At 45.9% G+C, this 24,088-nt stretch overlaps 1 protein-coding gene across 2 annotated transcripts in view; it reads right to left on the reverse strand.

Annotated features, from left to right (window-relative positions):
* Nucleotides 1–24,088, reverse strand: part of cpne5a (copine Va) — a 65,174-nt gene that overhangs the window by 16,562 nt on the left and 24,524 nt on the right. For both annotated transcript variants that reach the window (XM_060050686.1, XM_060050681.1), the window contains 7 exons: nt 17,660–17,723; nt 12,953–13,056; nt 12,704–12,808; nt 8,668–8,709; nt 6,821–6,896; nt 4,405–4,458; nt 3,697–3,758 (listed from right to left, as the gene is read on the reverse strand). In XM_060050686.1, coding sequence (XP_059906669.1) covers nt 3,697–3,758; nt 4,405–4,458; nt 6,821–6,896; nt 8,668–8,709; nt 12,704–12,808; nt 12,953–13,056; nt 17,660–17,723 — 507 coding nt within the window. The remainder of the gene's footprint in view (nt 1–3,696; nt 3,759–4,404; nt 4,459–6,820; nt 6,897–8,667; nt 8,710–12,703; nt 12,809–12,952; nt 13,057–17,659; nt 17,724–24,088) is intronic.

Here is a 24,088-nt window from a genome sequence, read left to right on the forward strand (position 1 = left end):
GAGCAGGGATGGTTCCCCTATCCCCCCTTGCTCCCCATCTCAATTTGCAGGCCGTCTTCCTAACATCCCTTTCTCACTCGCGAGAGCTATCCAGAGGATGCCCTGGACCTGATGTGAAGCCATGGGAATCCCATCAGTGTCACTGTCTATTAGGGGAAAGTGCTATAAAACAAACAGGTCAACAGAGCGTTGCTCACACACACCCTCTCGGGATCAGCGGCTTCTGCATGTCTGTAGTCTATGGACTCCGAAGCACGTACTAGCATATCAGCATTGTCGGGTTCACTTAAATGAACGGAATTTCATTAGGGCTCCTTGTTTTGGGTTGTTGTTGTTGCCGTTTGGCTATTTTTATTAATTGCTACTGCCGACAATGTTTATCGGAGAGTGACTGCTGATGCCCTGACGCCTTACCAACTCTATCGATCGGCTCCACTTTTTCACTGCGTTTGGTTGTTTTACTGAAGTCTTGCACTGAAGATTAAGAAGCAAAACCTCCCCTCCCTATAATATTTCTTCAATTCGCAGAGGACAGGAGACACTCACATCGAACACAAGTCAGAAATCAGTTTCTGCTAATCTTAATTTCAAAACTAGCCGGTGTAACTGTCTGGTATTGGCTTTCTATGACCTCAGCACTAAACCAAATTATTTAGGTGGGGATGTGTTTTCTTTAAAGCTCTGGCCATGAACCTCGGATTATACGTTTTTTTTAAAACACACCAAAGCGTTGTTGGATTCTCCTTTGATGTATTGTAGAGCCAATGAAGTATGTGGACAAGCTTCTTAGAATAGCAGGAAAAACAGATGAGCAACTCAAACCAGAACTCATGAAGTGAGAGAGAGCAGCAGAAAAGGGTTGGATTTTGGTAACGGATATATGCATATTTATTTTTTAAGCGCTTATTTTTCTTCCTACTCCAGGTTCATACAGAAATCTCCGTTATTGGGACCTACAGTTTAGCTGCACGGTTTAATATCGGTTTTTCTTTGGAGAGTGCCACAAGTTTTGGGGAGTGCCACAACATGTTCTCAAATGCGTTCAATATGGCATTGCACTCACTACCCTGAATCCTGCAGAACCTGTTCAAATGTCACCAACTGTTAACAAACAAAAGAACAGTGAGGATGTTAGAATTGCTTTTGCTAAGCCCCAGCAGGAGGGGCGTGTATTCTGTGAGGAAAACCATTAATCCTTAATAAGGACTCCATACAATAGAGGGGCGACAGAAGATAAAAACATTACCCTGAGCTAACTCAATGAAGAATTCATTTCCAAAGGTATTTTCAGTATGCCACGTGATGAAAAATCAATCTTGCATTATCCCTGTGGTACGGCACATATGTGTGGAAGTATGTGCGGCTTTCCAGACCTTAACGACCTCTGTTATAATCCCATGCCACTTTAACATTAATGAAAATCTAATTCACTCAGAGAGACCCATCAGGGTGTGTCGAGAGAAATATGTCTTTGTTTTTAACGCTCTCCTGCGACATTGAATGTAAAATTTTACGTGCTTCTGATCCGAACCTACCCTTTACACTATCACGCACAGGCAAACTCATGCGCACACAAGTATACACACACACACACACACACGCACACACACACACACACACACACACACACACACACACACACACACACACACACAGAAGGGCAGACAGACACACACACAGTTGTGAGCGTAACTACACATTGGAAGCATATTTCCTTCTTCTATCAGCCCCGAGCAGCCTGTGCATGGAGCCTGGGCTCCTGTCAATTACAAAAGACAAAGCAATAGACTGAATGTTAATCTGTCATTAAAGTTGCATAATTACGATTTTCACTGCTTGTTAGCCATGAAAACTAATATCATTCCTGAATGGGAACTTTAATTGGCAACTGAACGGTAGCAGGGTCTCCTATTGGTTAAAAGGTCTACAATTGAATACCTGGTGGTGATTCATTTGAGTTTTGTTAACTGAATTTAACTGAAATTAGTCAACAAAGAGCAAAATATCCAACATACGACCTGACTGTCATTTGACAGAATGTGGCACATTCAGTTAATGGTAAATACTCATACATAGATACACATACTCTCAACAATTATCCTTCCATACAATGGAAGGATAATGTCAAAAGGAATGTCAATCCTTGACATTATCTGTGCATCAGCTTCTGCACACTCTCCGGCTTAATTTTAATGGACACCTCTCAAGCCATGGACTGGAGTTTGTACGATATAAAGCAGAAATGACAACATGCAGTCATATCTGGAACGGCGCAGCAGTGTAAATGTCAAACACACATTCTCAAACATTGCCTTGTTTCGGGCTATGAACGTCTACAACCACCAGCAAGTCACCAGCACAACACACAACTCTTTCATTCAGTGTTGACATATATTGCACTGACAAACAGCAATACCGAACCAACCTTTCAAAATCTTGTTCGGAACAGGTCTGCTAGGCCTCCTGGAGACAGCAGACCTAAAGGAAATCCACATGCCCACATCCTACCCCTGGCATTTATTGAATGCCATTTCTCCTTATTCCCCCCTCTCCTTTGCTTTCTGCCAAACCTCTAGTTGACGAGACCCACCCCCTGAGACAGTAAGTGGCACTGCAGCTTCCTACTCTGCCTACTCTGTGTGTGTGCTTGTCTGTGTATGTGTGTGTGTGTGTGTGTGTGTGTGTGTGTGTGTGTGTGTGTGTGTGTGTGTGTGTGTGTGTGTGTGTGTGTGTGTGTGTGTGTGTGTGTGTGTGTGTGTGTGTGTGTGTCTGTATCTGTGTGTTTGTGTGTGTGTGTGTGTGTGTGTGTGTGTGTGTGTGTATGTGTCGCTGTGCGTGTGTGTGTGTGTGTGTGTGTATGCGTGGCTGTGCGTGCGTGCGTTTGTCTGCGTGTGTGTGTTTGTGTGTGTGTGTGCGTGTGCGTGTGCGTGTGTGTGTGTGTGTGTGTGTCTGTGTGTGTCTGTGTGTGTGTGTGTGTGTGTGTGTGTGTGTGTGTGTGTGTGTGTGTGTGTGTGTGTGTGTGTGTGTGTGTGTGTGTGTGTGTGTGTGTGTGTGTGTGTGCTGTATAGTTATAACCAGGGATGGAGCTGTAGTACGGATCTAGGACAGCAGCAGATGCCTTCACTTGCCAGGCAGACAATTAGTAAGAACCAGGACAGACCCAGACCCATTAGGAACAAATTCCACATGGGATAGGTTCAGCCTCCGTTAATTAAGCACTAAAACTCTCAGCACATTAAGCATCCTCATTCATATTCCTTTACATTAGTATCTTGGGCCGAAATGGGGGCAGAGCAGCCTGTTTGAAGCCGAACTCTCATTACATGCTCGGAATACCATGCCATAGACCCCTTCCATTCTGCTGAATGCGGTTCATAGCCTAGGAGGGGAGGGTGGGTTCTGAGTGCTGCTCTGTAAAGCCAATAGAGGCAGCAGGGAGGACTGTGGAGCGAATGGGAGCTGGCAGCCAGAGAAGTACCTTTCCCCGCTCTGCCGTATCGGACACGGAGCGAGGCGGCTGTCTGCTTTCCAGCCTCACTGACACAATGTTTCTCCACATTCAACTCGTCTGAATTATTCATCAGGGTTGCCTGCGAGGATCTCCCCTCATTCAGACAGTTTGGTCCAGAGCGAATGGCAGTTTGAGAGTAGCGGAGCGCCGGGGACTCGGGTAACACATGACGTGGTGCCACTCACCCTCCCTTGATGTAGTCCAGGAAGGTGTGTTCCGATTCCACGCTGAACGACAGCATGGACACCTGGGGAGTGGAGTCCAGACACATCATGTGATGAGTGAGTTACCCAGCATCCTGGTGATCTAGGAATACATATTTGTACCAAACCAATATGGCATATAAGAATATATCGGCGAGATCAAGGTCCCGTAGGTTTGTTGGTGTCTCTGAGTTTTTTTGGCATAACGCCCATCCACATGATTTTATTTTATAGTTTGAAAAAGCGCTATGCATAAAGCATTTGGCACAGACAAAACCCTAAAACAACAAAGACAACAATGGGATTAATCTAGGCAGAACCAGAGTTTTGATGCCGATAAACAAGCATATTAACACTGTTATTGTCATCACAGAGGATATCTATCTGGCAGTGGGCTGATGGGTACGTGTGACGGATGAGGGCTCTTTGGTTTTAACTATGCACCATTAATACAGAGCCGAAGGTGGGTCCTGAGGCGATAATAACACCTTGAATTTGGTCACACACATCCATGGGCCGTGGCGGGTTATATCGCCCAGCTAGGAATCACTCTTGACGGATCAAACTGGGCTCTAGGGTGGATGGGTGGCGGTGGTTGGAACGTTGGCGGTGTTAATGGTGGAGCTGGGTTCAATGGTATGGGCCGGTGGACTGACGCACAGCTGTCCAAGCTCTTATCTCCAGACTCACCGTCCCTGAGTTAATGTAGCGCTTCTTCTTAATCTTCTTCTTGACGTTCACCACCTAGTTTCAACACAGAGCACACGGAGCGATACGGCCACGTTATAGTACGAAGGGCACACTTCCACAACACTTTTTCCCGCTTCCTGCCTTAGGCGAGTGATATAGAAACAACCTCCTCTGTGCAGAATGGAGATACAGGGGAGAGTTAGGTGGGTGGGGGGGGGGGGGGGGGGGAGAGATCGAGGGAGCTTATAGGGACTGAATCCAATAACTGTGGTAGGTGTGAGAAGGATAACATTGATCATGCCTCCAGGGCTGCATTGTGATTTGACAGCAGACAGGTTTTAATGGGAGTCTATGCTGGGCTGTGTATTAGACATGCATATACTGTATGACCCAGTCTAATAGCAACATCCGTGCTCCTCGTTATCGCTGTGGGTTATCCCTGAATGTGTCTTTAACACACACACACACACACACACACACACACACACACACACACACACACACACACACACACACACACACACACACACACACACACAAAGCAAGATTGAAAGTGAGAGATGGACGAGACGACAGGAAAGTGCAGGCGAGCGAGAGACAGGTAGAAAATGAAATTTAAAAAGCCCCTATTGTGTGTGCAACCAAACGGAAATTAAACGGAAAATTCGAAATGGTACATTCCATTCATGGGTGGAGAACAAAGGCACCAGGGTCGCAGGTCACCCAGCTCTGTGAATCCTTCGACGGTCCGGACACATGGACACACATTTCTTCCTTGGATTACACGGTAAGGACACCTGTGTTTCCGCATACCTGCCCTTTTTCCACGAGAAAGCCGGCCCTCGCTGGGGTTCCACGATCCATCTCTCTCTCATTCCCTCCTCTCCTCTCCTCTCTCTCCCTCCTTCCTCTTTTCTCCCTCTCCCTCCCCTCTCCCTTTCCCCTCCTCCCTGCTCCCCAGAGCTAGCTCTGCAGCATTGCGGCCATCACTCACTACTGTCAGGGTAACACGCACATCATTCTCAATTACACCTAACCCTGTTAGCGTCGCGCTCCTGTCTCCTTCAATACGTCCTAAGGCTCTTAGCTTAGCCCCCCCTAGCGTCTCACAGAGGGGGGAGGGGAGTGGAAGGGAAGCTACAAATATGAGGTGAATGAGCGCATTGGTTATGAGAGAGAGAGAATGGCAGAAAACGAGAGAGAAAGAGAGAGAGAGAGAGAGAGAGAGAGAGAGAGAGAGAGAGAGGAGAGGGAGAGAGGGAGAGAGAGAGAGAGAGAAAGAAATAGAGAGAGAGAGAGAGAGAGAGAGAGAGAGAGAGAGAGAGAGAGAAGAGAGAGAGAGAGAGAGAGAGAGAGAGAGAGAGAGAGAGAGAGAGAGAGAGAGAGAGAGAGAGAGAGAGAGAGAGAGAGAGAGAGAGAGAGAGAGAGAGAGAGAAACGTTGAGGGAAAAGCGTTCGTTTGTCAGTGTCATGTGTCCATTGGGATTCTGAAGGTTAATGTATGCACCGGTATCTGCCTGGTCAGCAGAATAAAAGGCTAATTCTGTATGCCACTACTCACTATCTCCCTCGCTCTCTGACTCTCTGCATCTTTCTCACTCTCACCCTTCCATTCTTCAAGGCTCTTTACTCCCCCCCCCCCCCCACCCCCCCTCTCCCGACCTCCACATTTCTCCCTCATCCGAGCTTATAACCGTTGGCCCTACTGTTAGCACCTCTTTGACTAATTTGGGATGTAATGTGATGTGGCAAGTGTTTTAATGAGCAGGGACCAAAGCAGGCCCCAAAGGGCCTCAATGTTAATATCCAATCTCTCCCGGAACAGCACAGCAAGGAGTGCGGCTCAAATGAGGAGAAAACACTACTTCTCTGGCATTGCCTTTGTATGTTTGCAATATGGAAGGAATCTACAAATAAATAAATAAACGGATGTAAAGGGATTATCTCTTCCTAATATGATACTATGCATCTATAGTGTCTATAGAGGCACAGGAAGGAGGCATCTTTTCAACCAATCCTTTTTTTTGCTCCAACAGATTTTCTGCAGCATCTTTAAGTGGTCAACCTTTGCAAGGCTATTGAAATGTTTGCGGGATCATTGTTCGAATTACATGTGACATGTGTAAAAGAAAATACACAAAAATAGAAAAGAAAATGTCAAGGCAAGTGAGATTGAAAAGGAGAGTGGTCTGAAATAATTGAAGAAGCAGCGATGGCTGCCTTCAATTTTACAAAAGAGAAAACAATCTTGAGCCCCTCAGGATCAAGCCTCCAAAACAGGTCAAACACGACAAGGGGGACCACTGCCCTTTGGACATCAGCCCCCTCCACCTCAGCCTCTTGCAGAGAATCAAGGCTTCTCGGAAAAACAACAACCTTCTCTCCCTCTACTCCTCGCTCTCGCTCTCTCCACTCACCTCGTAGACATTGTGCTGGTTCTGCCCTCGACACAGCTCCTTGTAGCTGGTGGTGAATTCACCGATGAAGTCGTGGCTGAAAGGCAAACACAGCAGGCGGGCCGGTTATCAGCTGCAGCGCTCCTCTACAGTGGAGAAGGATGGTCACAGAGGAACGCCAGACAGTCCATGCTGTGGTGACGATGTGGGGAATGAGTTGTTGTTTGGGAACAGAGTGATCTTAATGATGATGAGAATGGCTCTCCTCTAATGGGAGCGTTAAAAGGATGATGCAGTACATTTTGACATCATGTATATTGAATGATCCTCTGTCGTGCTGTAAGTAAATGCTCAAGACTGTGAACGGTGCTGTGTGTGTGTGTGTGTGTGTGTGTGTGTGTGTGTGTGTGTGTGTGTGTGTGTGTGTGTGTGTGTGTGTGTGTGTGTGTGTGTGTGTGTGTGTGTGTGTGTGTGTGTTTATGATAGCTTGTTAAATCAAGTGTTAAAATCTGAATGCGTCAGTAGTTAAAGATATAATATAACGTTTCTGCAGCTCGGGGTCTCTCAATTAAAACAAAACGTATAGTTTGAGGACGTGGTGAAGTAACGTGGGATCATGGGAGTTGTTGTTTTCAGTACCATTGCCGTTATACAAAAGTAAAAAGAAGCTAAAGAACTGGGTGACCAATGCAGTTCCAGTGTGGGTGTAACACAGACTGTATATAATACAGTTAAAAAGGGCATAACACAGACTGTATGTAATACAGTTTAAACTGACTCAATATAGACTGTATATAATACAGTTTAAACTGACTTAACATAGACTGTAGGTAATACAGTTTAAACTGACTCAACATAGACTGTATATAATACAGTTTAAACTGACTTAACATAGACTGCATGTAATACAGTTTAAACTGACTCAACATAGACTGTATATAATACAACTTAAACTGGCTTTTTATATCGGTACATTGGTGGAAACTATTGCAGGCTTTTTCCCCCAAAAGAAAGTGCCTACAAAAGGACATGACAGGTTCACGTTGCGATCAAGGCAGTGTGTTTGATAAGAGTTGTTTTTATTTCTGGCTTCCCTCATACTGATTTGTGAACTCTGGATTGATTCTGTCAATGAATTCGGCCATCCGTCTCTACTCTGCGGGGAAAAGCCAACAGCAGTCCTTCCTCCAGTTCACGTCCTGATTCAGAGTGAGAACGCGGAGGGAGGGCTGTTCACACACGACCCATGGTGAGTAGTATCTGGGTGTTGTGGTGTGTTGGGGAAGGAGGGAGCGACAGCGAATCAATGGGTAGCCCACAGCTCTTCAATAAAATACGATTAGACCCATTTTGAGTAAAATTTGTTTGCAATGTATGGGAATTACAATTGATCGCGGATGGCCTCGCTCTCAGACAGATACTTGAAAAAGATAAATAAGAAGAAAGTCTACGTGTGGGAAACAATGCTTTATCCTGGGGGCTGGAATGAGTCACCTGCCGAAGTAGCACATTGTTGTGCTTCTGTTTCCCCTGAAGTCAACAGGCAAAGGGCATATGAGGCAATTTCCTTGTGACCTCACCAAATGTGACCCACTGTTACCTCAAATAAAACAATGAATTTGTCTGAATTTGATTATTGTTGTAAATATATAACATAGGTCTGGTCAGTGTTTGTGTGTGTGTGCGTGCGTGCGTGTGTGCGTGTGTGCGTGCGTGCGTGCGTGCGTGCGTGCGTGCGTGCGTGCGTGCGTGCGTGCGTGCGTGCGTGCGTGCGTGCGTGTGTGTGCGTGCTTGCGTGCTTGCGTGCGTGCGTGCGTGCGTGGGTGCGTGCGTGCGTGCGTGTGTGTGTGTGTGCAACAAACAATTACCTCCCATCCCTGTCCCAGTCGTACACCTCCACCTTGATCGTCCTGCCAAAGCACAAAGAAAGCAGAAGCATGAATATGTTTGTATGTGTGCCTTATGATTTGATCACAGAAGTGAATGAAGACATCACACAGAGGGAGAATGACCTTCACCACTACAAAACTTCCTAGAAAAGCCTTTGTAAAAATTACAGTGGTCCAATTCAAATCTGCAGAGGTGCTGTTGCTCTCTGGCTGAGTGGGTTAGTCCTGACAGAGAAAACAAGCCATTAACATTCGTCAACACTTCAGCACTTCATTAAATCAGCGCAATTACGCTTCAACACCTCTTCAGTTTCTCTATGTACATGTATGAGTATTAGTCACAGGTGTTTTGGGGGAAAGAAAGAAAGAAAGAAAGAACAAAAATGACTTCCACTTAAACTTCAGCTGTTACAGAAGCAATTAAAAGTGAGTTTGCAAATATATCACAATGTAGATAAAAAATAACATGTACAGCTCACATTTAAAGGATCTACTTAAACCAATAAGGTAGAGCCCATTGAGAGTCCCATAAACTGATTATAGCCACCGGGTACTCATGTTAACTTGAGGATTGTCATGATAACCCCAGTGTAAGTAGCAATGTAATAAGTAATAAGATGCAAAATATGTCTCTCTTCTATTCCCGAATAGAAGACTATGCTCTCTTTTGCATTAAGCTGCAGAACAGAGCGTGTTATGCTGACTGAGAGATAGACACCAACCCCTGCAGGGCAAAAAAGGCATCTAATTTTAGATTCCCCCAAAAAGTGATGGATAGATGATCCCTCACAAAAGGAGGGAGGGAAGGATCTTCTTTTACTTCTGAGGGGGAGCTCAGAGCCACCTCGAGCTGATCTCAATCTTTCAGCACTCAAAGTTATACAATGCTAAATATGCACAGCTACATATAATAATAAGCATTCAATGTTGAGGAAACGTAGAGAACTATATTGTACACCGTGTGGTAAGTATCAAAGTAAACTTAAGGCTAGAGTAAATTAAACTAAAAGCAAGTGCCTTTCGTTATCGGCAGTCTTGACTTGGCATGAAATTGAATATGTAGATGAAGTGAATCAGAGATATTATGTTAGGAAATTGTCGTTGAACTGCAGTCTAATTAAAATACAGTGGCTGAGCTGTGTCGAACAAACTGCATAACCAAAACGCTTTGCAAATCTGAAAAACACAAGCACATAAAAGGGAAACGCAAATGCAAATTACACAACACAAATGCAAAAGCCACACCATAACGGAGTGAGAGGCAACAGTAGGCCGGCCAACCATCCTTTCCAGTGGACTATTATTATATGCCCCTAGCCTAAACCATTAGAAAAAGAATATAGAAAATCAACCTTCACTTGTTCCAGGCTGATCGGCATCGTACAGGAATGTGATGTTCTTGCCACACAAACCGCATGATGCAGATTCAGAATACAGGTTGACTCCACAAAAAAAAACTTTCCTCACCCACAGGTGTAGGCAACAATAGTCCGCTGTCAATAAGACTCGGTGCGTTTCATTGTCGACTTCTGTGATGTTGTGGTGTTTGCTTTTGTGATGTGGCTTTTACGTTGGTGTTTTCCGTTAATTCGCGCTTGTGTTTCTTGACTTTGTCAAGTGTTTTGGATATGCTGTTTGTTCGACGGTGCTCAGACATTGTATTGTAAGGAACTAGAGAACCAAACCTAAAATAAAATAATAAGTGTTTTCAAACCAGTCTGTTATGCAAAGTTTGATTATTCAATTTAGAATACATTACGTTTTGTTTTTTTCTAGGTAGAGAATCTACACTATAGCAAGGGAAAATTTCTCATTATGCACACACTAATTAAGTCATCATATTTATTGTACTGTAGAACACAATGGATTTACCAATCTTTCCTTGTTAACAATTCCTTTGGATATATAATAGCTTTTTTTAATCATGGGGACTTTTTTTGTTCATTGATTTGTTTTTTTTTCATACTTTATCTGTTAATCCCATTTGCAAACCAAATGTGCATAATGGGGCAAGGAGCATATGCATTTCACAAAATTGAAATGATTAAAACATTAAAATCCAGCGTACTCTATATGCGTACTAAGCATGACTGTAGGACCAATCGTTTTATGGGTTTCTTCACTCGATAGAAACGTACACAGAAATCGAAGGAACAATTCTAAAAGCCAGGGTTTTGTGAAAGTGAGGGATGTTGTGAAAGTGAAGGATCAACCCCCTGACTCATTCCCTTCCCAAGAATCAATCAAGCTAAGAACAAAATCCAACCGGAGAGACACTAGCAGGCTCAGAATAGAAGGAGCCAGTCAAAACAAAGATGGAAAAGCAAATTGAATAACCTCCGGCAGTCCATCTGCAAATCGGCAAGATATCAAAATAAATGTTTTGCCTTTATTTTACAAAATGCATTCATCAATGCATTTCATCACGGGCCTCCGAGCTGTGCCCGCCATTCAGGTCTGCAGCCCAACAGTATTAAAGCATTCCTCGTGAGACCTGGAGTCCAATACCGCAAACCCCCCATAGGTCCCAATTAAAACGTTTCCCTCGACACCGAAATGTCAGGATAAATTACAGACCTTGCGATGCTCTGTAACCTTTGTCACTTCATTCTTTAATAAATATATCAAAAATACATTGAATCATATGGTCCTGAAAGCCTGGAGAGGGAATGTAGTGCAGACAAAAACCTTGCTCCAGATAAATAAAAGATGCCAGACTGAAACTGGGTGGGACACTTGTATTCACACACATTAAGCTGTCACGCGTCCGGGAGGAAGAATGAGCAGGTGTTCAGGCTACCGGTCCATCTGTCTGACCCAGTTAGGTTCAGCGGGCAGGTGAGCCCAGACGCTATCAGTACGGACAACCTGTGCTGACATCAAGAGCCGCACCCCCGGTGGTGTGTGTGTGTGTGTGTGTGTGTGTGTGTGTGTGTGTGTGTGGGGGGGGGTTGTTTGAATAGTTCTGCACTGCAAGCTCTCTCGGCTTTTATACACACATGACTGAAGTGGGTTTTGTAAGAACACCCACGCACAGTGGTGGCACAAAGGGACAAATCCCGGCGGGCCGCCGCATCGGTGGGCTGGTGGGTCGTCAAAGATTCTCTTATGTTTTTGCACCCCGTTCTGTCTCCTAACAAGCCCTCTCTTTGTAACAGTCGTGCGGGTGAACATGAGATTGGGCTGGGTAAGTGTTCCGGGTCTTGGCTCACTGGCGAATCACGACTACGTTAGTTAATGCGTGTTAATAATCTAGAACCAGTGCAAAAGAAATGCGCAGCAGTGAGGCGGCCCAGGACAAGAATGTATCTGACGTTCATGTATAAACCTCGCCCCCGGCCGGTCCCGTCCCAGTGGGTCAGTCCTGGCCTGAACTCCTTTCCCAGTACAGCCCCTGCCCACACATATCCAACTTGCACAAGTTGACCTGTCCATGTGTGCACTTCCAACACTTGAACGTGCACTACATAGGGCGGACCTCTGATGTTATTCTCCAATAACAACGTATGGGCGATATATTACTGGTCTTCCTCCCTCCCTGTCGGTCCACTCTCTCACCTGGGTTTATAGTGCTGCCCGGAGCTTTGCAGCTTGTCAGCAGTCCCACTTGGCCCCTTGCTCCGCTGAGATCCAGATAAGATAGCAGATTCCCCCGCTGAAAAGCTATTGCTAGTTGTGGACAAATCAATGAGCAGCCCGGCACGCCTGGCAGCTTCTCCAAAATAGGCCCGTAATAACTCTCTATTGGAGCGGCAGATAAAATAACGGGAGGAAAATCGATGATGTCTAAGTTTGCTGAGCCCATCCCATCTCAGTCTGATTACACCACAGATCAAAACTCTCATGGGTCATGGGGGAACAGTACTGTACCTGTGTGCAATTGTGTGTGCAATTGTGTGTGTGTGTGTGTGTGTGTGTGTGTGTGTGAGAGAGTGCCTGAGTGCTTGTGTGTGTGAGTGCCTGTGTGTGTGAGTGCCTTTGAGTGTGTGTGTGAGGGCCTCTACTGGTGTCCTACCGGTCATAGTCTCCGTTGCAGAGGGCTCTAACGGGGATGGAGAAGGGCTGCCACAGTGGGTTCAGGGTGTTCTTCACCACCTCCGTCTTGTGGCAGATCGTAAACCTGATGACGTGAAAGCACAACAGTTTCCTCAACACAAACCAACCACTGATTCTTCCCCAGTGTTCTCAATAGGGTCTGCAACAACGCTAAATCTCACGTTGGCTTTTCAACAGAACATTCATTCTTTGAGGAGGAGAAACTCACGTCCCGTCTTCATTACTCCTGTAGAAGACCATGAAGGGGTCTGACTTGCCAAAGAAGTCCTTCTTGTCAAGCTTGTTGGCACAGAATTTCATTGTTGCACAGTCCTTGAGTGGAGAGGGACAGGTAGAGAGACACAGAGAGAGAGGTAGAGAGACACAGAGAGAGAGGTAGAGAGACACAGAGAGAGAGGTAGAAAGACACAGAGAGAGGTGGAGAGACACAGAGAGAGAGGTAGAGAGACACAGAGAGAGAGGTAGAAAGACACAGAGAGAGAGGTGGAGAGACACAGAGAGAGAGGTAGAGAGACACAGAGAGAGAGGTAGAGAGACACAGAGAGAGGTAGAGAGACACAAAGAGAGGTGTAGAGAGACACAGAGAGAGAGGTAGAGAGACACAAAGAGAGGTGTAGAGAGACACAGAGAGAGAGGTAGAGAGACACAGAGAGAGAGACAGTGACAGAAAATTAGAGAAAAGGGGAGAATGGGAGAAAATCTGAATTAGGGTCTAAAAGGATGCCTTTTCAATTAGAGGACATTTATTTTAAAGTGTTTTCTTTCATTGGTTTTCTATGACATACTCTCTTTATGCAAATATATACATAGAAATATAAACTAAAGGATTATCTAAAACAACTATCATTGATCTACACTGGCACTCCTCTTTTTCATGCTGATATCCCAAAGAAATCAGCAAACAGGAAAATATTTTAACATTTGTATCTATTATGCAGTTGCTCAGACAAGAGATATCTAATGTAAAGTATGCCGCATAATCATGGGTCGATATAATAACGTGTACAAAAGGCTCTGAATTAGATTGTGAAACCTCTCGTATGAGAGGAAAGAGGATGTGGAGGGTGTGTGAGGAGCTAATTATACATTATAAAGGGTGGCATTACCATAATTACACTCATTGGGTCTGCATTTCGCAGTGCACTGCCATTACAAGGACAATGAAGGCAGAGACTTTATTGCTCTCTCTTTCGCTTGCTCTCCCCATCTCTCTCTCTCTCTCTCTCTCTCTCTCTCTCTCTCTCTCTCTCTCTCTCTCTCTCTCTCTCTCTCTCTCTCTCTCTCTCTCTCTCTCTCTCTCTCTCTCTCTCTCTCTCTCTCTCTCTCTCTCTCTCTCTCTCTCTCTCTCTCTCTCACACTCTCTCCCTGTGGTCAAGGTGTTGGGATGTGTCGGAGAGCACAGAGACAGGGAGAGAGGGAGAGGGGAAAGCATTGTTGATTCATTGCACACCATTAGAGTGCAGATAAACATCTGCACCGGAGGGAAACTCAGCAGGGAATTCAATATGGCTCACTCCTCCACCTCCTCCTCCTCCTCCTCCTCCTCCTCCTCCTCCTCCTCCTATTCTAACACTACTTTGTGAAGAACTACACTCCATCTGAATACACAGAGCACACAAGAACATGTAAGGGGTGGGTGGGTGGGGGGGGGTCCCTGGGAGTCTGCCTGGCATTGTGAGCTGAGGTGGAGTGGTGTTTAGTCAGAGGGCACGCCGTTCGATCGGCCGACACGGGTGGAAGAAAGAGCTGTGTATCCTCTCTCCTCTCTTGGGAGTCCCACTGCGATTTGGTACCGAGGACCAAGCCTTATGCTGAATCTAAATTAAGAGTGAATCTGGAGTGGGCAAGTGGAGTTTATATGTAGGACCACCACATTGATTGCGGCGACCCCAGCGGGCTTGTTTTGCAGATCGTTCTTCTAACCTTCATCTATACAACCCCCCCCCCATCTACCTTCTCTGAAGACATCAACAGCAGACTCTGCTCATACTCTGTTTTCTTATGTAAGTATGAGAGTGGTATGAGAGAATCCAGAACTTGTGGATTGAAGTGTCAAGTTCATACGGAGCGGCTGTGATTTGATGGTTTTATCCGATCAAAAGAATTGTCATCAGAAGAAAAACAAAGTGGGGAGTTGATTGAAAACAGTGCGCTCTGATTAAATGGGGCAGGGCATGTGGTTTCTCAGCTTTCGTTTTCCCACCAACACCAGGCGACTACGGTTATGTGTGGTTTCAACAACCAAATAATACTGTTCCTTCTAAGCAGTGGCGAAACATGCACTGCCTACTCCCTTGATACACTGCCATAACCATGTTATTTTGTCTGTATTCTCCCCCTGATTCTAGTGCGGTTTATTTTATGAATTCAGAAAATTACCACAAATTACATATCTAAACTCTGCAAAAACCTCAGTAGAATCAGTTTCCAGCACCGTCCGTCTTTGTTATTACACAGACTGCACAATTACGCTGTCACGGAAATAGGGTGTGTAAAAGGCCTCCATTAGGCACATGTACCACGTCCTCACTTCACTGCTTCACACTGCCTCTCTCTACCCCCCCCCCCTCTCACTATCTCTCCCTCTTTCTCTCTCTCGCTCTCTCTCTCTCTCTCTCTCTCTCTCTCTCTCTCTCTCTCTCTCTCCGCTCTCTCTCTCTCTTTCTCTCTCTCGCTCTCTCTCTCTCTCTCGCTCTATGTCTCTCTCTCAATATATATAGTTATATCTCCAAGGAACGGTGAAGAAGGAGGAACCATAATCCTCCCACTTGGGATGATGGGTGTTTCATTTCACCTCCTCCAGTGGGGGTTCTGAACCCCCAGACAGGGCTGCTTAGAGGGCTCTTGGCGGCCTCAGCACTGGGGGAAATGGAGCAAATGAACAGGAAGAACAGGAGACTTTCACATGTTAACGACATAAATAGTTCATCCATTCTGTGTGTTAATGGTGAATTTTCGGAAAGATGTAAACAAGAGGGACGAGAGGGGGCGATGTATAAACGTATTATTTGATTAACTATTGCATAGACTTCCTAATAGGATCAGAGATCATTTCCTCTTCACCATTGTAGGGACAAACTCGTGCACACTGGCCCAAAGTCAGCTGTTTCCACATTAGCAGTCATCTTCTTCATGCTGAGCAATGCAAGGTCCCCAGCCACACCAACAGACCAATGTCAATACAGTGGATGAAGGTGATTAACAATGATTCTGTTACCGCACTTGAGTCCATAGCACCTGAGTGCATTTGTATCAACCGGGAAATTAGTTACTATTGACTTTTTACACCCACGCCTGATTTTGCTGACCATATGCATTTGCCCTTCTCTCCAGGCCGCCGGTCTGCCAGATGCTCGGCCAGGCGGCCTCTGCACTGAATGCATAACCAGACCGGGGATGAAGTCCCCTGTGTTTCCCCCGCTGCCACGCGAACACTGCAGCACGCTCTGCTTGCATTTGAATCCGCCGCAAGCAACGGCAGCAGACCTGTGAGTAGACGACGAGTATCAAGGAGCCAGCTCGGCCAGCCGGCCAGCCTACCCGCCAACCCGCCAGTGAAGCCTGGTGCCCACGGCCCACGGTATACGGGCCAGAGATAACGACAGCCAAGAGGGGGGCTTTGATCCGCCCTGGGACTGGGGCTGGGGCTGGAGCTTCTCCTGCTGTCTAATGATACGTAGCAAATCCCCCTCTAAGGTGAAGGACCCCCCCCCCTCCACCGCCAGTGCCCCTCTGAACAGCTTCCCCAAGTGACTCGCAATCCGCGCCGCACACTGGCCTGCTTTTCAGCGGCTTCCAAACCACGATACCTGTGTTTACCTCGGGGAAAGGCAGGTCCCACAGATGTCTTACAGATAGAAATATATCCCCAAGAGGACTATAGTATCTCCGAACATACAAGTCACTGGAATGTTACTTTTACTGACAGCTTTTGTTGTTTTGTTTATTTATTTTGAAGGTTGGGGAGAGAGGAAATAATCCCTTTTGGCCATGATACAATATTTGTTGTTCCAGATTGAAGTTGTGCTTTCTAGTGATTGGTGCCAACTCTGTGTGTCATGGCCAGACCTGACCCCCAGCAAGCCCTTCATTACACACACGTTTGTAAGCAAAAACACCTCAACTGCAGTACAGCCGCCATTAATTATCAATAAAGGCTAATAGTGGAGCCATCGTTAGCTGTGGGCCACGTCAATTTCAGGGTCAAGAAGGAAAACTATTTAAGTCATCAGTTATCCAATTTTTTTACACGCTTCAGCATAAAACTGTATGAAAAAAATACAACCAAAATGCAGTGATCATGAAAAGATGTTGACTCATATAGAAATGTAATCAAGCTTTGACGTGTGTGTGCATGTGTATGTGAGGTGGGAGGGGGGGGGGGGGACGGGGGACTTTTAGATGGCATAAAACATTAATGCGGCCGTTGCAGCTCAATGGCTTGCTTTACAACCCCGGAGGGAGACACGAATTGTTCTGGCCAATAAGTCTTCCTTCCTTCCCCGTGCTCTGGTGAAAGCACCATAACGTGATTATTTACTGTCTTCATTTAGCAGCACACAGAAGAAGCCGATGGGAGGCGCTGGGGCACGGGGCTATTAACACTGATTCATGGATGAAACCACCCCGCCACAGCAGAGAGCGCGTGTGATCCAGTGATTGGGGTGAACGTGGGTGTCCGTTTAAAAACTCCTAGCGTGTCTGCTCCCAACAACACGACACAATTATATTTTCAGGAGATGTAATCGGCACAACAGCTTCACACATACAAAGGGGAACACATTCTGGAAGATAAGGGCTTTAAGTGGCTCATTTCAGCTGGCTAGTCCAGAGATCACTGGCGTACTTGGTTACATAATATGAGGGAGTGACGGCGTACGATGACAGGTAGACGGCAGGCGGCTGACACACTTACTCTACAGTTTCCCAGCTCTTCCGCTGACAAGATAATGGTTCCGCATGCTTTGCCAGGTATGCCCCTGCAAGAAAAACAAGGGACATCACAACGTCAGCTCATTGGAACGGTGTTACCTGAGTGGCAAGATGGCAACCAGGTTTCCTTACGCAATGTGAGCAGCTATTTTTATTCTGCTTACCACAGGTAGAAGGAAAGAACGGTTTTAAGTGGCATACAATTGTGAGATGATTACTAACGAATTTAAAGAATGGCTATTCAATACGGCAGGAAATGCAGATAGAAAACAACTTTGACAGCTTCCAGAGAAGCGTTGAATGCTTTATATATCTTCAACTTTTGCAACTGACTGAATCTTCAACTCATTTATTCTCACATTTAGTTGTAATGGGGTCATCGAACCATGCATAAATCAAACCCAAAAATAACCTCTAATCGAGCGGACAGTGCAGTTTTTACAAATTAGATAATCCTTTGCAACAACTTCAGGGAGACCTCAAAAACACATTTTTCAAACATAATATTGCCTGTGTCCCTTGTTATTGTTGGATTTCCTGTACCCAGTCCTGCATCTTTGCCTTCTGCTCCCATCCCTCCTCTTGGCCCATGCCGTGACTCAACAAAAAGATCACACGGAGAGACGCCATCACTTTAGCCTTAATGTAACTCTGCATTATTTGAGGGGCAGAACAGTTCAATCTCTGTACTGCTGCTGCTGCCTATGTTCCGGACCTGACTTGCTTCATGTCCGCCTTGCTCTCGCAAAAGACTGCAAGAGCAGAGGATATCTACTTCCAGATCATAGGCGAGCTGTCCAGGTGCTGCCAGCCCTGTCATATCTGGGAGATCAAGGAGGAAATGCCGTGGACTTAGCAGGAGAGCATAGCGATTAGTAGGTCAGCCGTGCTGCTGAGTGTGCGTCCCGCTGCGACCAGGGATCCCACTGGCTCTACTGGGAGGATCACAGAGCCCCATGCCTAATGGAGAGGCGCTGCTGCACTTAAAGATCAAGCAGTGGAGCATCAGAGCAATTCAATATCTGTGTGTTGGTGTGTGTGTGCGTGTGTGTGTGGATTTGTGTGTGTGTAAGTGTGTGTGTCTGTGTGTGTGGGGGTGTGTGTGTGTGTGCGTGTTTTCTAATCAACACTCGTCAATTGAGGAAGGATAAGTTGTGTCTCTTCATTAAGTTTGGTTTTATATCCCTCAGGGTATCACCAGTCCTATTCCAAGTGGAAAAACTCAACAACAAGGCAAATTCAGCTTTCAATACACCTCTGTTGAGTGAGTGTACATGATCGATACTCAATCGAAACCCTACTGTACTCTATATCTCATAATGCCTGTGAGAAACCAACTCAATATGGGTGTACAATGTGGTGGTGGTATGGTATATTATATAAGGGCCATGGTGGTTTTAGGATTGACAAGGATTCTTCAGTCTTTAATTCTCCTCACGCTCCTTGGAGAGCAATCTTATGGTGAATTAATTATCCTTGAAATATTGATGTCTTTCTCCCAGACACCTCCTCCAATGGCCCAGAATGATTAATGCTCAAAAGGACCAGAGGCGCCCTTAACCTTCGGGGACAGTAGCTGGTGCCCATCCCAGGGTCAAGTCATCTTCACGAGGTCACCAGGGAGCACGAGTGCCATTACCTACCAGGAGACGGGCCGCGAGACGACCGCAGGTCAATCTCACCCAGAGACACGTTCACCACAGCGGACTCATTTGTATTTTCCTCTCAGAGAGACGATACCAGGGTTTGGCTTCTAGACGATCTTTTTGGATTCCAACATGCACACACACACACGCACACACGCACGCACGCACGCACGCACGCACGCACGCACGCACGCACGCACGCACGCACGCACGCACGCACGCACGCACGCACGCACACACACACACACACACACACACACACACACACACACACACACACACACACACACACACACACACACACACACACACACACACACACACACACACACACACACACACACACACACACACACACATTCGCAGACACTTACACTAAACTCAGAAACACATTTAATTTGAACAGTGCCAGGGCGGCAGCGGCTCCAGCCCAGAGAGGTGGGAGTGGATTTGGAGTTTCTCACCCCCTCTATCGAGGGGGTCCCTTCGCCACAGTCCCATTCGGAGACGGAGGCCTCAATGGGAAACACTTTGATGATGAAAGCCTATGAAACGGAGCTGCCACTTTCTCCTATCCATTATGTACAAGACGACTCGGCTCCACACTACTGGTGCTGGAAGGAACCAGTGGCAAGTGGCAAGTTAGTGAGTCCCAAGCTCAATCAATTGGTCATGTGCGCCCTATTTCCACACACTGTACCCTAACTTGTGCCACATACAGACACACTGAATTACACGAACAGCGACAGCGATGGCTGGGTTTCACACAGTTTTTTGGGGCGGGCTGTTTTTGCAGCTGATATACATCATTACTTCTGCACAGTTTAACTGTGCCCATTATGTCCTTCGCCGACACAGCATGTGAAAGGATGATATTAATTATGTAACCCTTATACAGAGATTTAAAACGTAGGTCCTGCGGAATAATATCCAGACTGAATAATCAACCGCTCTATCTCCAAGTTGTTTACACTTTCAGAGTATTTGAACACTTGATATGTGATGGCAGCCAACACCGCCAGAGGAAAGAAGGCTCATTATGCAGCAGCCCTAATGGCTTGTCGTTTCAGGGAGTTAAGTGCATGGAATTGAATTGCTTTTTGATGAGGTTCTCCTGTTGAAGGAGGCTGATAACGGCCAGTCATCGCCCAGTTGGTTTCTAGGCTTCCAGGGAGGAATGCCAACATGTCCACCGTCAGGTCCTTGGGAACACACAGGTGCTGAGGGGAAAGCACTTACACAGTATGCTACACACACACACACTGTTCGGAAAGGGGCTTCATAACTCATACAGTCCGCCAGGGCCGTCCCTGGCCCGCCACTAACGCTGCGGCATATGGCGCCAACCAGATGGGCGCCAGGAGATGTCCATGAAGACCTGTTTTGGCTCGTATTGGCTTTCTGTTTGCATATTAGCAGTATGTCCGTCAAGCTAGCTCCCGCACTGCAGTAGCACAGAAGCCCTTAGCGTCCAAAAAAACGTCAGTAGTATCGACAAGAAGAAAAAGGGATGGAGGCTAATTATAGCATGATGAGCCACCATGGCCAGAGGAGGAGAGGAGGGATACTCTGCAGTATAATGTAACTCATAACTGAGTTGATTGTTGCTTAAGCACCTGGGAATTGTCATTTGGGGAAATAGTGGATTTATTACATATATAATTGGACTATTACTTTGATTGAGTATGGCTTGTTTATCTTTATTTAGATAAAGTTCCGAAAACAGCAGAAAACAGAGGCGCTATTTTCTCAAGCAGAAAGCCAATTCAAGCCTCAATCCTTCAAGCTCTTCTTCAGCAGTGCCGAACCCAGCTACAATCTTAATGTCTTCGTATAACAAGGAAGTACAATATGGTTGTTACGACCTCTAGATTTATGTCTTCTATAGATTGAGCTCTGTGGGGAGTTACTATAACAATAAAATAAGGATTCTGAATCCCTCCTATTCCTCCATTACCATTACCGGCCAATGTCGAGAGGTGAATGGAAGCCAACGCAATCAAAGCAGCGAGAGGAAGAATACGGCAACTGACGGGGCTGGACGCAGGTCATTGGGATGTGGAATGCCTTTGATATTTCACCGTGCCTCAATGTGGCAGGCCTATTACCGCAGTGGCTAATAGGAATGCCATCCACGCTTTTTTGGTTTGAAACGTTTTTTTTCCTTTCTGAACCCATTGTGGCCAATTATTTTTGTTTAACGATGCCTTTGACCACTACAAGGTAATACGTCAAAAATGACTACTAATATTAGTTCGTTTTTTATACAGAGTAGCTTTTTGCTCATAAAAAGTGGATAAAAGCTTTTTATTTCGGCCCCATTCAAAGCAGGTCAGCGAATCCACTGAACCTTTTGCAACCAACTGGAGTGTAACCGAGCCTGAGAGCAGGCCATGGCCAGAACATGGCCATGGGCCAGCCTCAAACTAAAGAATCACCCGGCAGATCTTAGTTAAACAGATTAGACTAGGCTGCCAACACTCTGTGGGGATTGATACCAGGGCCGCCTTGATCTTCATACACAGATAAGCACTCGCAACGCACGCAGATGCCAAACACAGCCAGGTGACAAAACAGAAACGGGAGAACGTGAGCGTCACCATAATAGCGCCCTAAGAGGAAGAGGATGATGGCTGTCACCGCGGTGCCACTGAGAGAGGAGACCTAACGCGAGGACGTCCCAGCGGTATGAGGCCGCAGGCGGGCTTGTTCCCAGATTGATGAAGCTTGTCGCTGTTGCAACCGGAAATATGAAGAAGTAAAGCGTACAGGCTGGTGTGAAAAATGCAGATAGTTGCAAAAGATAATTGTGTGAATGATAAAACAGTAAAGACAGAGTGAGGCAGTAAAATATGCAGATTTTTTACCATTTCTTTCAACCCCCCTGGGGGAACTGAATATAGGGATATTTCGCCGTCCCAAGTGTCAGTTGAATAATACATTTCAATGTTTTACTATGTTTACCGTGATACTGCCACTTTGATGAGATCATATTAAAGCAATGATTCTCACTGCGTTTCATATTCCAATATTGCAGCGCTGCCTGGGATGTCCTCGTTGTGAGCCACCAGCCCGGTTTCGTTTTGTTTTAGTGTTTCCATGTTCTGCTCATTTAGTGTAATAATGCTTTGTTTTACATTAAAGCAATTGATTTATTCCATTTTTTTCGCCTTTTTTATTACATGAAATTATCATATTGCTTTATTGAGCATGTTAATGATGTGTGGTTTTCTGCTCATCCAAATAAACAAGGGGCTCATCAGCCACCTGCGGCTATTGAAAAACAACTCATTTTACAGCGAGAATGAGATGCTGAACAATAACACGTTGCCCTTTCCCTTCGGTTTCTCCAAAACACTGAAATTATACTAAGTCGTCAAGGTTCCCTAACTTCCCTTTTACTCTTTCTCTCTCTGTAGCCATCAAATTAAATCGAACTTTTAAAGTAGGTAACAAGCTTCCCATTCACGAAGTCACCCTCTTTAAGAACAGAACATTTTTATCTTTAATGCAAGCCAAGAGCCATGAGCATCTCGACACGGTACATCCTTATTACCCCTGCAGTGTCACAACCTCAAGCCTGTCCCCCCTCATCTCCTCACAGTCTCAGGATGGGAAGCCATGCAGGAGCGAGCAGGGGGTAAGGGGGTTGGGGAGGGGGTGGTGTCCTCACTTGGTGCCCACTGAGGCTGCGAGTGATGGAATTCATATCTGTGATCTCGTTAGAGACAATGTCGCCTTGACCTCCTCTGCTATAGCAGTTAGGCCCATCGATAGATCAAAGCGTTCCTCTGGAACGATCCGTTCTGGGCTGCTGGGCGAAATAGCGGCAGAGGGTGAAGGGGTGCAACAAGGGGAGATCATGTGGTTGAGTGGTGGGGTTCAACGGTATTCAGATATACTCAGGCAGTGATACCATGGTCGTATCAAAATTTGAAGGTGCCACTTTAATACCATCTCTATTTGTTCAACTTTGTTCATAACAGCCATTGAACTGGGGTCGTACTTGATTAATTTCAGGCTAGGGAATCGGAACTGACGTCAGCCAATCCAGTGGGATGGGCTTGAGCACCAGGCACGCACAAGCCTATCATAGCGACAGCACTAAAATGGCAGCATTTACCATCACCGTGAGATGGTGAAGGACTGAACGAATAAGATTAATGTTGGAAAACTGTGTTTGAGGGATTTTCTTTTTTCCCCCAAATTAGCCCTACCTCTATGGCTCTGTTTTCAAGATGTGCTTAGGCTATGTAACATTGATAAACGCAAGGTATAAAGAGTTTGTGGATTCCTTTTTAACTCCCATCAGTTAAATTAGCACAACTAATTATGTCATTATGCCTCATGCAAGCAGAATATGGAGAAAAAACATGAAGTACGATGCTTATGCTCTTCTCAATCTGGCTGGTTACGTCGCTCCATCTCCCGGTGAAACGGCTCGTCATACTCACCACCCTGTGGCAGAACAGAGTGCAGCAGCTCAAGACAGGTGCACCCTCGCTTCATTTTAAGAGTTTTTTTATTTTTTGACAATTGATTCGTAAACCTTGATGTTTTGGGGAGGCATTTAAAAAATGTATATCGCTCATCCCTATTGAGTTGTTGTGGTGGGCTGGTCAGTCTTTTGTGGGCCACCAGGGGAGGCCTAGCCCGACCTTGGATGGTGATAGCCGTCGTAAACGACAGCATGATGACTGAACGCTGTCTGCCCGGGGTGCAAAACAAATCAACTATGGTTATCTACTGCATAAACGCCTGTCCTT

Source organism: Gadus macrocephalus, chromosome 1 (genome assembly GCF_031168955.1).
Source record: "Gadus macrocephalus chromosome 1, ASM3116895v1".
Lineage (NCBI taxonomy): Eukaryota > Metazoa > Chordata > Actinopteri > Gadiformes > Gadidae > Gadus > Gadus macrocephalus.